The 15,503-nt window shown below is 42.2% G+C and overlaps 1 protein-coding gene across 4 annotated transcripts; it reads right to left on the bottom strand.

Annotated features, from left to right (window-relative positions):
• Positions 1–1,135: 1,135 nt before the first annotated feature.
• Positions 1,136–10,532, bottom strand: stk38a (serine/threonine kinase 38a). Of its 4 annotated transcripts, none has more exons than XM_034536822.1 (14): positions 10,451–10,532; positions 8,586–8,723; positions 7,791–7,842; positions 7,413–7,535; positions 6,782–6,865; positions 6,545–6,668; positions 6,289–6,443; positions 5,185–5,296; positions 4,879–4,940; positions 4,501–4,618; positions 4,290–4,413; positions 4,021–4,116; positions 3,577–3,671; positions 1,136–3,495 (listed from the first exon to the last, which is right to left on the bottom strand). In XM_034536822.1, exons 2-14 carry the CDS (start codon positions 8,714–8,716, stop codon positions 3,329–3,331), a joined length of 1,443 nt encoding a protein of 480 aa, XP_034392713.1. In that variant the 5' UTR covers positions 8,717–8,723; positions 10,451–10,532; the 3' UTR covers positions 1,136–3,328. The 4 variants fall into 4 exon arrangements, with proteins under 4 accessions (XP_034392713.1, XP_034392715.1, XP_034392714.1 ...); XM_034536824.1 differs by having other exon boundaries at positions 1,136–3,465; XM_034536823.1 differs by having other exon boundaries at positions 2,670–3,495; positions 5,194–5,296.
• Between the last annotated feature and the right edge of the window lie 4,971 nt (positions 10,533–15,503).

The following is a 15,503-nucleotide window of genomic DNA, read 5'->3' as shown; positions in this document are numbered from 1 at the left end:
ACTGTCCTCATTTACCAATAAGTGTTGAAGTATATATTTTTGTATTTTAATTGTATACCCTTAAGTTTTAAGAATGTTCTTTTTTGAAAAAATTTTGTGATAAAAATGTTTACATTCGTCATACAAAACCTGTGTTACATTTAAATGTCTCCCCAGAGGTCTGTTGAAACGAGTCTGTTAGCATCATGTACCTGATAAATGAACAATATTCATATTTTGACTCCAGTGAAGGCTTTTATTATCATAGAACTGTGTTGTGATTGTTCCGCTCCATAACTCCCTCAGTTGGTCAGAAAATAAAACGTGTGCAACTAAACAATAATGTTCAAAATCTGAGCATGCACCATTTATAAAGGTTAATAAAGGATTTCTAAGCTGTTGATTTTTATGACAACCAGAAGTTGTTCTCTTCATGGCTTATGCCATCAGCACTACATGGTGGTGAATTATTACATCTGGGGCGCTCTGCCTCTGATTGGCTCACACACATTCCCTTTTGTAGAATTTAAGTTCACAGCCAATAAACAGGTGGAAGGTTGGTAGGTGGATGTTTTCATAACAGCAGCCTTATTTTATAGTGCTCTCATATATACAGTACATATATATATATATATATGGTCATATTTTAATTACTATATATATATGTGGTCATTAAAAGATGACCTAATAAGTGTAGCAGACATTTCAAATGAATTGGCCTAATAATTCAACATGTGTGTATATAGATATATAGTGTTTCTTGTCAAAGGAATGGTAAAAGGTGGTTAAGACTTCAAGTCCACTTTTAGGGAGTCACGGATCGAGTCCTCATTGTGACCCAGGACTCGAGACCTCATTGTGACCCAGGTCTCGAGACCTCTTTGTGAGCCAGGTCTCGAGTCCTCATTGTGACCCAGGACTCGAGACCTCATTGTGACCCAGGTCTCGAGTCCTCATTGTGACCCAGGTCTCGAGACCTCTTTGTGAGCCAGGTCTCGAGTCCTCTTTGTGAGCCAGGTCTCGAGACCTCTTTGTGACCCAGGTCTCGAGTCCTCATTGTGACCCAGGTCTCGAGTCCTCTTTGTGACCCAGTCCTCGAGTCCTCATCAGGACACGCCATCGTTCATCCAGACGTTGTGAAGGAGGACACAACACAGTAAGTGCAGAGTAATTCATTGTCAAATAGCAGAAAACAATATAACAGCCACGCGCTACAAAGAGAACAGTGGTTTAAATAATGTACACCCACCTTCCCAAAAATAATAATAAAAACCCTCACTTCTGACTCGTATCGCATGCGTCACGCGATGACAAGAGCAAGCGCACGTCAGAGCATCACCCGTAGAAAACCACATACTCCAAGCAAACAACATGACGTCTTTTTCTTCCTTTAAACAGCGTGATCACATCCTCGCACACACACTCTCACACACACACACACACACACCGAGTGGCATCAATAAAATAAGTCACTCCATGTGCTCTATTGCTTTAGGCTGACCCATCTGCAGTTTGGTAAAAAGAAAACACACAAACACACAACACATGCAGAGCCTCAGCATTCCAACAGATACAATCGTGAGCCACAGAAGAGCGCTCCACTGTGGGCGGAGCTCGTTCCCCAGGCAACTGAAGCCCTTCAGCTTATGGAAGCCCATCCCTGCACGGAAACAATCAGGAAGTCTGATTAATTTTTTACTAATAAAATACTGGTTCCTTTTAAAGTCCAAATTGTGTGATAGTATATAGGATTGTGAATCTCAAAATGTTTCTCCTCATACTTTTGAAGAGAAAGCGTTGATGTCAGCCAACTCCAGATTTATGTTACATTAAATAAAATGAGCTCTACGTGACAGAACACATACATTTTGACATTTAAGTAAAAGCTACTCAAATCAAAATTCTGAGTTAATTATGATGAAAATTCAATATTTTTGGATTTACTTGCATACAAATAGAAAGTCCCAATTACAACTCAATAAATTCAGACTTATAAAAAGGTATGACAAAGTAAGACGTACACCTAAAATGATGTAAATATTATGAAAGTTAATTATATCTCGACTAAATTGTGGTTTAAAGTCATCTCTTTTCATCTTTTGCTCATTTCTTCCTCTTTGTTTCTGGGGAGAAGGGACTTCCATACCGTCATGTGTCATATGCGACACAGATTAAAACAGAAAAAAAGAAAAGCTCTACGATCCAGGCTACATTCACACAAACAGCATTTTGGAATTATTGTGGCAAAAACAACATACTTTTCTCTGTAAGACTTCATTTACATTCATTTTTAAATGACAGCATGTTGGATATTGTGTTCACTGGAAGATGTTTAGCCCTGTGAGTCTTTATTTAAAAAGTGAGTCCACACTGACAACTTCAGCACCAGTTAGGGATCCACTCAGCACTGGGTTCTGCTCAATAGCTGGACTGGCTCTAACGGATCTGAACAGCTGCTAAGACAACAAGAATTGCATTAGTTTTCATGGTGATCCAGACTTCTCCACCATGGCGAGACTAAAAAAAGAAAAAAACTAATCTGAGTTTGCATCATGTTCATTAAAACAGTAAAATGGTGCCTTCACTTCCCCGTCCAGTCCAATTAAAAACCACACTAACGAAGGAACCATCGACTTTGCTGTTCTGGATCAAACATCCCATAAGGTGCAACACTTAAGTGGGTCTTTGTGAAAAATGTAACGAGACTCTTGTGTTTGCATCACTCATATGTTCTCTTGCGATTATGACACTAACAAAAAAACAAAAACAAAAATACAATTCTAAGTTACGAGAAGTGACGGAGCGATCATTCCGCTCACAGTCTTTGGTTACGGTAGAAGCCAGGAGCGCAAACATTTGGACAGAATCCCTGATTCACTTCAAGTCGGTGAGTCCACGTTGAAAAGGGGGCGGGTGGGGTGGTGGTCTCCGGCCTGGAAAGGAGGCGCGCTCAGTCCGACAGAGCTGCGCTGGTTTACGGGAAGAAAAGGAATGTTATGGTGTCGGGAGTGAGAGACGTGCCACTGCATCCACTGGTGGATAGAAAAAGGCGAGCAGAGAGAGAATCCCAATCACTTTAATCCCAGTTCAGTCTCCGTGTGTGAGCAGGAAGTAGAGCGGTACCCTTCGGAGCATCGGAGAGAAGTGAAGACCTGCGGAAATGAAGGCAGCGGTTCCTAGAAGAAGCAACGGGTGAGGCTGAGCCCCCTTTTATTATTCGGAGTCCTGTGTCGCCGAGGATCCTCAGAGTTCTCCTCTCGGGGCTCGAGGGGGGTGGGGGTGGGGGGGGATTGGACGACCCTTTTCGGGTTTTCGCGGCGGTTTTGGTTAAAAGCCGGCGTGGAGGCGCTCATCTCTTCCCCGACTTCATGTAGGACGGTATGGCTCCTCGAGCGGTCAGGCCCTCGAAGCGCTTGTACGTGTAGTTGATGAAGACCCAGTCTTTGTTCTTCAGGTCGGCCTCGGTCTGGTTGGACACCGGGGCGACTGGAGGCAGAGGAGAGAAAGAGGAGAGGTCTTTTTTTATTTTATAATTAATAACGTCGCACAACGGAGGTAGAAAATGGAACACTTGTCGTGGAGAGACGGGTGGCGTACCTGTTGGTGTGAGGATGTCGGAATCAGGGAACTCGTCGAAGTTTGAGGTGTCGTCGATGCTTTTGATCTCGATGGGAATGGCAGCGGGTCTCTCTCTGTGGAGGTGGTGGTGGGGGGGGGGGGAAATTAGGTTACATCGGTGTGAAATTAGGTGAAACTGAGGACGCTGGGTGAGAATGCTAGACTAACTGGAACACTGGAAACTAGCCTGTTCTGTTTCTATGGCAACACAAGTCAGTCTGGTATGAATGAAGCTGCCCAGGACACGCAGTCTGATCTGCTGACCACTGAGCGGTTGTAAAATAAGGGGTGTGGCTAAAGGGCGCTACAGCAGACACTTCAAGTCCAGACACAAAGCCAAGAAAGACTATTTTCACAGAGACAAGAGTCCAAAAGTCTGTAATAACCATCCTCCAACATGAACTATGTGGTAACGGTGCCCACCTGATATGGTCGTAGTCCACCCCCTCAAAGAAAAGATTGGATTTGATCTCCTCCACCCCTGCGGCGCCGACCCTGTGCTCCTCCTCACAGCAGAACCTGCTCACAACACGTCTTAATATCACACACACATCCAAATCCAAGCATTCAATACAAAGCATTTAGGTGTCGGGTGCTCTGCGGGTAACACTGGCACGTCCCACATGAAAGGTTACAGTTACTATGGTTACAAAGTGAGAGGAATGAAAGACAGAGAAGAGGTGTGTTCCTGCCTGAGGATCAGGTCTTTGGCCTTCTCCGATATCGGCACTTCTGGGGGAAAGGTCAGCGTCTCTCGCCAGTTCATCACTTTCCTGTACGTCTCCTGAGGAGTCTCGGAGCAGAAAGGAGGGTAACCTGCAAGAAGACCAGGCATCCGTTAAACCACATCAGGTCTGGTCTGGTCTAACTCCCCCCCCAGAGGTAAAGAAGACAGTCATTTACCTATAAGCATCTCATACATAATGACACCCAGGCTCCACCAATCGCAGAGCTTGTTGTATCCGTTTTGCATGAAGACCTCTGGAGCGATGTAGTCGGGGGTTCCCACTGTGGAGAAAGCCTGCAGAGGAGAAGGAGACAACAGAACGCCAATTAAAAAGGCTTCTGAGGATGAGCAGTGATCTTTACATGAACACTACAATCGCTGTGCTCGGTTTCATCGGTGTGATGTGATTCTGAGCGACAATCGGGACTTAGCGACATCTATCAATCTAAATTTGAACACCAGCGAGCGTGGCGTAAGGAGAACTAGATACAGAGTTCAGAGATGGCGCCCTGCTCATCCAGTGAAAGTGCCACCACACCTCTGTTCAGACCTACCAGCTGCCTCCTGTTCCTCTTCCAGGTCTCTGCTTTCCTCTTGGAGTTCATGTTCTGGAAGGCTGGGGGAGAAAAGACCGCTCAGTATTAAAAGCAAGCTGGGACCCCTCTGATGCATTGACACCTACATCTCTAACATGTGCTGCATTCTTATACAGAACGGAATGGTCCCATTAAATGGGACCAAACTCTTCAGTATTGTCTGAATGCACACAAAGAACATTGGCATCATACAACATAGACAAGTGATTGTGGCTGAGGTTGCATGCAAAATAAAAGTTGAAATAAATGAAAGGGTTGCCTGACTTTGCTTACTGAGGTCACTGGGCAGGCTGTGGTTCAGGTTCTTGTAGAACTCGGTGCGGTGAGCCCTCTTCAGCCCCGTGCACAGACCAAAGTCAGACAGCTTCACGTGACCCTGCAAGACACAACACACAAGATGAGCTCCCTGATGTCTTCGGTCTCCAGCTGGGCACATCATGGAAATCATGAGGAGCAAATTGGAGTATATTAAATGTAAGCGTATGCCTCATATGCAGACTGCAGATGGTAGGAAGAGGCTTCTGTGAAGCGTAGGAATCACAGTAGAACATCATTCCTCATTCCTTTTAAATCTCGTAATCCAACATTATGCATCAGCTTTGCGTAGCAATAAAGTCAAAAGAACCAAAGGAATCATTTCAGCACTAACTCTTCGTATGACTTAAATCCTTTCGTATTCACAACATGGAGCACAGCGCTAGCTCACAATCAGGAGCATCTGGAACAGGTGGTGGAGAGGAGGACACTGAAGAAACTATTGTCCATATTGGACAACCCGGACCACCCTCTCCACCACCTACTGCAGAGTCAGCGGAGCACTTTCTCCAAAAGACTCATCCAGCTCCGCTGACACAAGGACCGATACAGGAACACATTCCTGCCCACGGCAATTAGACTGTACAACAAATCACCTCTGGCCAGATCCTCTGTGGACTCATTTTCATTTTCACTGTACACATTCACATTTATTTATGTTGATTTACACTTCATATACACTACACATACTTTGCATACATACTCTTTTGCACACTCTGTTTACATTTAATTTTATTGAATTTCCTTAATACACATTGCAGTTACTTGTATTCTATTGTGTGTGTGTGTGTGTATATATATATATATATATATATATATATATATATATATTATATCTATATTATTTTATATTTTGTATATATCTGTCATCCCTATTCTTATATTTTATTTTGTGTGTTTAGTTTATTTAGTCTATTCCATTTGGTGTCTGTAATGTGTTGGGCGCTACTATGACAACAAATTTCCCCTTGGGGATTAATAAAGTATATATCTATCTATTACGTGGGACACGACTCGAGCCGTTTAAATCATTTTCAAATTAGGTGGGCTCACCCTGGAGTCCAGCAGCAGGTTGTCTGGTTTGATGTCTCTGTGAATGAAGCCCAGCTGGTGGATGGAGTCGATGGCCAGCACCGTCTCAGCGATGTAGAACTGAGTGGCCTCCTCCGTCAGAGTGTCCTTCTTCATCAGCAGGGTCATCATGTCTCCTGCGCCGCAACAGCAGAGACCAGTCACATTTACGAGGTTCTGGTCTCCCCACCGTGTTGTGTCGTAGAGTTAAAAGAGGGGGTGGGGGGGGGGGTCATACCTCCAGGCAGGAACTCCATGATGAGATAGAGGTTCATCTTATCCTGGAAGCTGTAGAACATTTTGACCACCCACAGGCTGTCGGCCTCTACCAGAATGTCTCGCTCTGCCCGGATATGACCAACCTAACACACAAACGGGGAGGGGGGGGGGGGGGGGGACGACACACACGGGTTTAAAGAAGTCCAACTGATGCGCCGGCAGCATTCCTGTGTGTGTGAGCATTTCTCCACCTCACCTGTTCCTTCTCCAGCATGTCAGCTTTGCGGAGGATCTTCATGGCGTAGACGTGACCGGTGTCTTTCTTCTGCACCAGACGAACCTGGAGGCAAACAACAACGTTCATTCACCTCGACCACTGGGGTAGAAACTGTGAGAATCAAATTCACTGATTAGTATTAACGGTAACGGTGTCAGATCACTCTCTCACACACACACACACACACACACACACACACACACACACACACACACACACACACACACACACACACACACACACACACACACACACACACACACACACACACACACACACACACACACACACACACACACACACACACACACACACACACACACACACACACACACACACACACACACACACACACACACACACACACACACACACACACACACACACACACACACACACACACACACACACACACACACACACACACACACACACACACACACACACACACACACACACACACACACACACACACACACACACACACACACACACACACACACACACACACACACACACACACACACACACACACACACACACACACACACACACACACACACACACACACACACACACACACACACGCGTGAATGCAAAAAGCTTTTACCTCTCCAAAAGCTCCTCGGCCAATCACCTTCAGGGACTCGAAGTCCTCCAGACCCAGTCGAGTCCGTTTCAGACGCAAAAACTCGGTCTCTTTCCTTGCATGCTGAGACCGCCGGATACGTTTCTGAAGAGCACAGACATCCCTTCTTAAATACAGCATTAAGTGGGACGCATACATGCTACTTAACATCTGTATATTTTTAAAGCAATGACTGAAATGCAGTTGTACACTTGAGGATGTTCACTCAAAGAAAATATACATCAAGCACTTCATAGCAGTGTTCCAGGAGATCTACAAATCCTTCCAACCTGAAGACAGGGACTGAGAATAACGCAAAGCATGCTGGGAAAACAGTGCACGTGTGCATTTGCAACTTACCTCTTCATCTGCCAAGCCCTCCTGATCCATCACTTTCTCCAGTTTCTGCTGCCTGACAGACGGAAGCAGAGACAATCGGACCATTAGCATTGTTTTTCTAGCCACAAAATAGTGTCTGCATTGCACATCCCATCATATCAGTTATGTTGACAAGGAGGTGAAAACTATATCTAGACCTACGACTTTTCAAAATGATGCAGTATGTGTACGATGTGAACTCAAAGATATCAGTTACATATCAGTAAGAATGTTTTTTTTTTTTTAAACTTACATCCCTAGACATACTATATTCTAAAGGATCAGTAACAATATGATTGCATTTTTATCTGAGCGCGTACTTGGAGACAATGAATTTGGAACAGAAAGCTGTGTTACATGCTGGAGGTTTGGAGTTCAAACTCCTTCCGATGAGCCGCAGTTTACTGTTATTGTTTATATGTTATCTTTTTGTCTCTTCCTGGACCTCCTCAAGCCAACATATAATGAATAATGGATTATGTTTCATATCTTTATCATCATTATTGGGTGATTACAGAGTACACTCTGATGAAACTTGTCACAACAGGAAGTGGTGTTGCTTCAACAGAATTGACATTAGCCACATGCTCGGCCGAAATGCAAACAAAGAAATGTGTGTATAAAGCAACGTGCAGAAGAATCATGTTTCAGTTTAACTGTGAATGAAATTGGCAGTATGGTTTAACCAGGAATCGTGTTCTTTGTGAAGGGCTCGCAAAATTGAGCAGCCACTGAAAAATAATTGACATGTGTCGATCTGAAACTTGTGGGGGTTACCTCATCTCTCGCTCTTCGTGTTGGGCGATGAGGTTACTGTAGAAGTTCTCCAGGGTCACTTTGGCCATAGTGACCCGCTCCTTGGTGTGGTTACTCATGGAGGAGCACGAGCTCGGGCCAGTCATTGCCATGCTTTACCTGGAAAGACACACAGACGATGTAGTGGGCTGAGAGAATGACCATTCAGAACGCGGTCACAGAGCTAATCAGAAAAGGTGGGATGGGAAAATGGAAGGCAAGGCGGCAAGATTAGATTTTTCTTTAGACAAGGAGTTGAGCTCAACAAAAGAAAACTGAGATATGAAATCCGATGACTGTTGGCCCAGAAAAAGAGGAAGGAAAGCAGCTGGCACTGCTCTCTGAGCAATAGTGATATCATTTCTTCATAACTGCATAATGTTGAGGCAATCTGATTTGTGCAAGCACTGATGGTGGAGTCTTTTCTCTGAGATAGACCGGGTTGAGCCCTAAAAAAAAGTTGTTAGACTTAACACAGATTTTAAACAAGGTAGTGAAACAACATATTCAGAAAACAAAACACTATTCTATAACTAATGTGTACATTGTACGTTTTGCAGTGGTCGACTGACAATGGAGCCAACACAGTTGTAAATCAATAACAGCTATTTGACCAACCACAACATGTATTTAACTGCAGAAATGTACACGTTATTTAAGCAGGAAGCATATATTAGCGTGCATATTCAGACATGAGGAATAAGTAGAGGCTATTGAATTGAAACAGAGGGCCCGATAACAAATATGTGCTGGTGTTACTGGTCAGCTAGCCTAAATGACAGATCATTAAATAAGTTACACTTCAAGAGGCATTTATATTTCCTAGGCAATAATGACCTCTCCACATAAAACACTTCAGCCATATTTTTCATGTGTTTGGTATGATTGAAAACGAGTTAAACGAGCTCACACGCGCAGTCTGTATTGGTCCAAAACATTCTGGGGATGATATTGTACACTGTAAAAATTGCCGTTTAATTTCGAAAGGCAGACAGTGAAGCTGTAGCTAACACCAAGTGTGATGATAACATGAAACCTATTCAGCGGTAACGTTAGATACGTGTAATGTCGCCTTAAGTTTGTTACATTTGTAACGTCACAGACTTCAATCGAGAGCTCGTCGTGTTGTCCTCCATATAAAAAAAAAAAACAATGACAGAGAAGAACGGAACTGATGGAGTTAGTTTTATTCCGCTCCGATGTGCCTAGTGTCAACAACGTGGAGCTAACGTTAGCCACCAAAGTTGTTAGTTTCAGTTGCAACGTAGCCAGACGTGCGTTTAACACGCTACCCAGAGAGTAAACGAGTATGAACAGAGTGCAATGCAACTCGAAACGTAACATACTTTGATGTAGCCCGGGTTCAATTATATTTCTTGTTTTTTCAAGTGTGCGTTGTTTCCTTTAACCATAGCAAACAAATGCTTTAACTTGCTAACATTAGTTAGCTAGCTAGTTAGCTATTAAAGTTCCTATCTCCGTCAAGTCACCAAGATAGTGTATGAATAACACCGGACATGTCCTTCAAAATAAAGCCATCTCGTTCAGAAGAAAGACTGTTTCATACCATAGCCGTTAGTCTGCATTTTATTTTGAAAGAACATCTCTATTTCCATTATCACTAACTTGACAACTTGAAGTTACCCAAAGCCAATGGCTACGGGAAAGTTAGCTAGTAAACGTTAGCTACTTATCTACTAAAATAGACTGAGTCCCTTGTTTTCAAATAGAACATCCGAGCACGTCCACAATCTACTTACTAAGATAAATAACTAAAGAAAAAGTTCAACATATTGTCTTCTCGTGCTTTCATTTAGTATGTTGATAGTTGGTCTTTGTTCACTTACCTTGGTTGAAGGTGCGGTATCTGCCGTCCTCTCGTCCTCTCGTCCTCTCTTCCTCTCCTTCGCCGAGGGTTGCGTCACCAAATGAGTCTGAACTAGCACGACACCTAGTGGCCAGGGCTGAGTTTAGGAAGTACATCTAACCACATTATAAACCGAAGATGTTAGAATCAGGAACTCTTTATTACCTACACTTTTAGTTCAGTTATTATTGACGTTAGTATGCGTTATTTATTTCATTCAGATTTCTATTATTTATTGTCTTTTTTTCATTTTCATTGCAGCCAGGTGTGCAGCGACAACAGCCCGCTGAAACGCCCACAGGAGGGGATGGGGGAGGTCACGTGGTGAAGACATATCTCAGTCAGGCAGTTCTCTGAACGGAGTTCTCCGCATCCTCTTTCCTTCTCTGCTCTTGTCTCCTCTCCTCCTTTTCCTTCTCTTGTTGCTCCCTGCCTCTCCCTGGCTGCCTGTCTGTCCGCCTCCATCTCCTCCTTGGGGCGGCGTTTTCTTGCAGTGCTTGTGTTGGTCTTTTTCCAGTGTTGAAGAGAAACCATAATCATATTGTGGGTTATTTTATAATGATCAGAATTTCAAAACAAATAAATAAATAAAATAAAGACGAACGTATTCCGCCGGCAATCCTGCGCGTATAAGCAGGACACAGAAGAACACAGTATTAATACCACACACTGTGTATTAGTACCACACAGTGTATTAGTACCACACACTGTGTATAAATACCACACACTGTGTATAAATACTCAATGCAGTTTATCTAACAGACAACAGACACTACAAACATATCCACTCTGACAGTGATGATAACTTTATTAGTATAAGTACACCATTAAATCAACTGAACACATTATACGATCAATTTGATCAATATTACTATATTTTTTTGGAATTTTTTGCTAAAAACTGTCCGGACGAAGAAAACAATTCCTTTACATGGTTCACGTGACACACACAAACTCCGTCATAAGTCTCTCCAGCTGTCAAAGCCGACTGACAGCTGATCCGGATGTGATCGCTGTCATCAGAAACAGACGTGGTGCTTTACGTGCGGCTTCAGAGGAAAGGACGTTTCATCTCTCTTAAAACATATTTCCTCGTTTCCTCTCTCCTCGAATGGTTTCCTCGCGTCTCTCCATGCATCCAGACGTATAAGGAAAAGACGCAAGTGAGGGAAACAGGGATGCAATTAAGAGACTTAGGATGCATCCCACGGAAGACTGAGATATTTTTTTAATATGAAAATGTGAATATACAGATATTGTATTAAAACGTGTACATTATATGAACATAGATCTGAACACAAACGGATCCTTTATTTTTATTTAATTTAATTATAATGTAAAGGGTAAAATGTTGTTCAAACCAAATTAAACACTCTGAAGACCATCAGGACCAAGCGCCAAACCTGGGGTGACAGGGCCTTCTCAGCTGCTGCACCCCCCCCTCTGGAACACCCTCCCCATTCACATCCGTCATGCTCCCACCCATTCATCATTCAAACAAGCCCTCAAAACCCATCTCTTCAAACTCTCCTTCACCTGCTGACCCCTGCACCCTACCCTCCACTATATGACTCATTCCTCAGAGCTTCTCAAGTTTTCTTTTCCCTGAAATGTTCTGTTTGTTTGTTTGTTTGCTCTTTGTTTGTTCTGTATGTCTATGTCTTATATGTAAAGCGTCTTTGTGTGTTTTGAAAAGCACTATACTATTCGATGTATTATTATTATTATTATTATTATTAAGACATTACACTAAACATTTATTTTGTGGGTCTACTGTAACGTTCTCTTGAATGTTTACTGTAGAAAATACAATAACATTAATATCTAGAAATGTTCCTCAATAAAGTGTCAAGGGAACTAAAACAACGTGCAGACATTTCTGAACTTTGTGCTTTGTGTTCTCAGGATTCAGATGTACACGCAGGACACATTCTAACAATCCCTGGCAATGCCAACATTGCAGGGTGAATTATCGTCATCATCTTCATCATCGTCTGATTTAGGCTTAAAATAATGTAATTTAATTTAATGTAATGTAATGCAATTTAATTTAATGTGATGCAATGTCAAATAATTTTGTTCGTGACTACATATGAACACAAATCATTGCGCATGTTCCGATGTTTTGAGGTTTGCAGCATTCAGGGGTTAACACCTCTGCTCTTCAATGTCTGCGTGGGTTTATCCGGGTGCTCCGGTTTCCCCCCACAGACTACACATGCCAGCTATTCTGATGAGTTTGGTTATAATGTGAATTTGAAAATAAAGATTTGAAACCTAAATATGATGCTCTATGTATTGTATTCAACAATTATTGCTAATTGTCCAATGTTCCATCACAGTTAAACTTCATCAACAAGGATCGGTGTACTAAACATTGAGGTAGCTTTTCATTTTTAGCCACAGCTGGTCAACACTTCGGGCAGTTAAAACTACACGATTATTATTCTGTGAATAAGATGATGACAGGTCACTAATCTAACTAATTGAGCTTTTTCAATTGTGTTGCAAATATGAAACAACAAATGTCCAAATTTGGGACAAATGAGGTTAAGTGTAATGCTTACAGACTAACTCAAGTCTCAAGATGTAGAGAGAAAGTTTGGATGTACAGGTCAGATATATTTACATCTGCTTTTTTAAACTGGTTTTCCTGATTTACTGGAGTACGCCTGGTGTTACTGCTTATCTGATCTCTTTCCATGCAAAACCCTTTTCTCTATTCTGGTCCCTTACTCTATCAGAGCAACTAGAGCATGTGCAAAAAGGCCCTCGTGGGCTAAATGAGGTTACAAAAGAAAATGCGTGACGTTACTGATAATGGGGGATAGACAATCCATGTTGCAGGAGGCCTTTCCACAGATATCATGCTTTGATTGCAGAATTATTGTTGTATTAATGTATTAGTTTGTGTTATTACCTTACCACCCTTATTTTTTGATCATTTCAAACGCTTGGTGTAACTTTTAATAACTTTTGCCAATAGGGGACAGTGGCGACTTTGGTCCGAATGGTGCTGTAATTCTTGTTGTGCGCAAAGCCGCTGATCCCGCGTTGCAACCTTGTATCCCAGATTACGTTCCCCTAGAACTCAAACGTAATTCGCAGTTTGACTGACACGTATTTCTGCCCTGATTACATTTGTGTTTGACGTTTTACAAATACGTTTCTAGTCAACGTATCTCTACCGTTTGTTGTATTCGCTTTCCAACAATGCTGTTATTAATTGGAAAACGCGTACTCTGTGTGAGACTGAACCATGTTGGGTGCCCTCTTCAGTCAAGTGTGGACACAGCGACTCATTACTCTTGATCAACTCAGGGCAAGTGGCTAATCTGTTCATGTTTATTCATGATCTTTGATACATGTCTACGTGCTGTTTCTTCAAGATCTCAACAATGCTTTGTGAGTATATTGACATTTGTCTGCTTTTGGACAGTACAAGAATAGGACCTCTGATAATCCAAGATTTCAATCAGCATCTAATTGATTTTGCTGTATTTTGCGCAATTATTATCTAAAAAGAGTTTGATCGTTGTATAAACTTGTTAATATGCCCTGAAAGGACTGATGTGCTTGTTGATTCTAAATATTAACTTCCATTTTCATTTGTATTAGGTTCGTTGTCAGGATAAATCCAGACTCCAGTAAATGCAGCGCCAAGGTCAAAGAAAGCCTGGAAACTGAAAGACCAGTCAAGCAAAAGACCTCCGATAGGAACACGCTTCAGTGCCTTTGACTGGCAACATGACGAGGTGGAGGTACGGTTCTTATAAGAGTTCCCTCTTATCTAGCCAGGAAGCTAGGTTTGCTTTTTATTTGTCAAAGGTTTGCAATATTAGAGGTCTTAGATAATGTTAAATCTGCTTTGAGTGTGTCCATGATACTTTGGATAATACATGATACACATATTATAATAACTTTATAATAATAATGATACACATATGAGACCGTTTTCATTGGAGTAGATATCGTGGTTTTCTGCCCTTCTAGTCACAAACATTTACCAATATTCGGCTATTAGTAGTAATAAAGACAGTTATCATCACTGTCTGAGTGGAGATGTTTTCTCTGTAGTCTGTTACCTGTTAATCAAACTGCATTGAGTATGTATACACAGTGTTTGGTAAACTCTTTCAGGTTGTTAATGGTTGAACATCAAGATCAGTGACACAAAAGCTTCGTGCACGTGGTCTTTTTTGGTGGATGCTCTGCAAACAGACCGACTGCATGCTATCTGTATACAATGTGTACTGTTCACTGATATGTGTAGTATACTGTTCTTGCTGTTAGCGTACATGAAAAAACATACGCAACTGTTTCATACCAACAGGAAATGATACACGGTGCAATTGTTGTACCCATTAATTATTTGCATCTATATGTTTTGAAATTCAGATTGTGACATTATAAAACAACTCACAATATGATGATGGTTTGTTTCTCTTCCAACACTGGAATACATTTTTTAGGCTCAATGTTTCAGGTTAAACAATCAGCCACACGTGACTGAATGATGAAATGATGATAAATTTAAAAAGTGTTTCCTCTCTCCAGCTCTCTGATTTTAAGTGTATCCATAATAAAAGTTATTAAAAGAAATAAAAGATCAAGAAAAGAGAAATATTTTTATAAATGAAGTTGTTTGTGGTCCTTTTGTTATTCAGACCTACACAATATGGTGAATCTGAAAACAAATCTAATATATAACTTGTCTAATCAGTGATCCGTCTTCACTCTGGTAGGAAACTCCAGCGATCAGTTGCGGCGTCCAATCAAATAACTGATGAACAACGAGGGGTTCTGCCTGTCTTACTCTATGGGTGTGAGACTTGGACGCTAACCAGTGACCTGAGGCGGAGACTGAACTCCTTTGGTACCATGTCTCTCCGAAGGATCCACGGGTATCGCTGGTCGGATTTTGTACCTAATGATTACTCCGGGAGACTCGGATGAGGTGTGTTACCTGCATTATACGGGAGCGCCAGCTGCGGCACTACGGGCATGTGGCACGATTCCCTGAGGCTGACCCG

Source organism: Cyclopterus lumpus, chromosome 7, assembly GCF_009769545.1.
Source record: "Cyclopterus lumpus isolate fCycLum1 chromosome 7, fCycLum1.pri, whole genome shotgun sequence".
Taxonomy (NCBI): Eukaryota; Metazoa; Chordata; class Actinopteri; order Perciformes; family Cyclopteridae; genus Cyclopterus; species Cyclopterus lumpus.
This window is presented reverse-complemented; position numbering and strand designations above follow the sequence as displayed.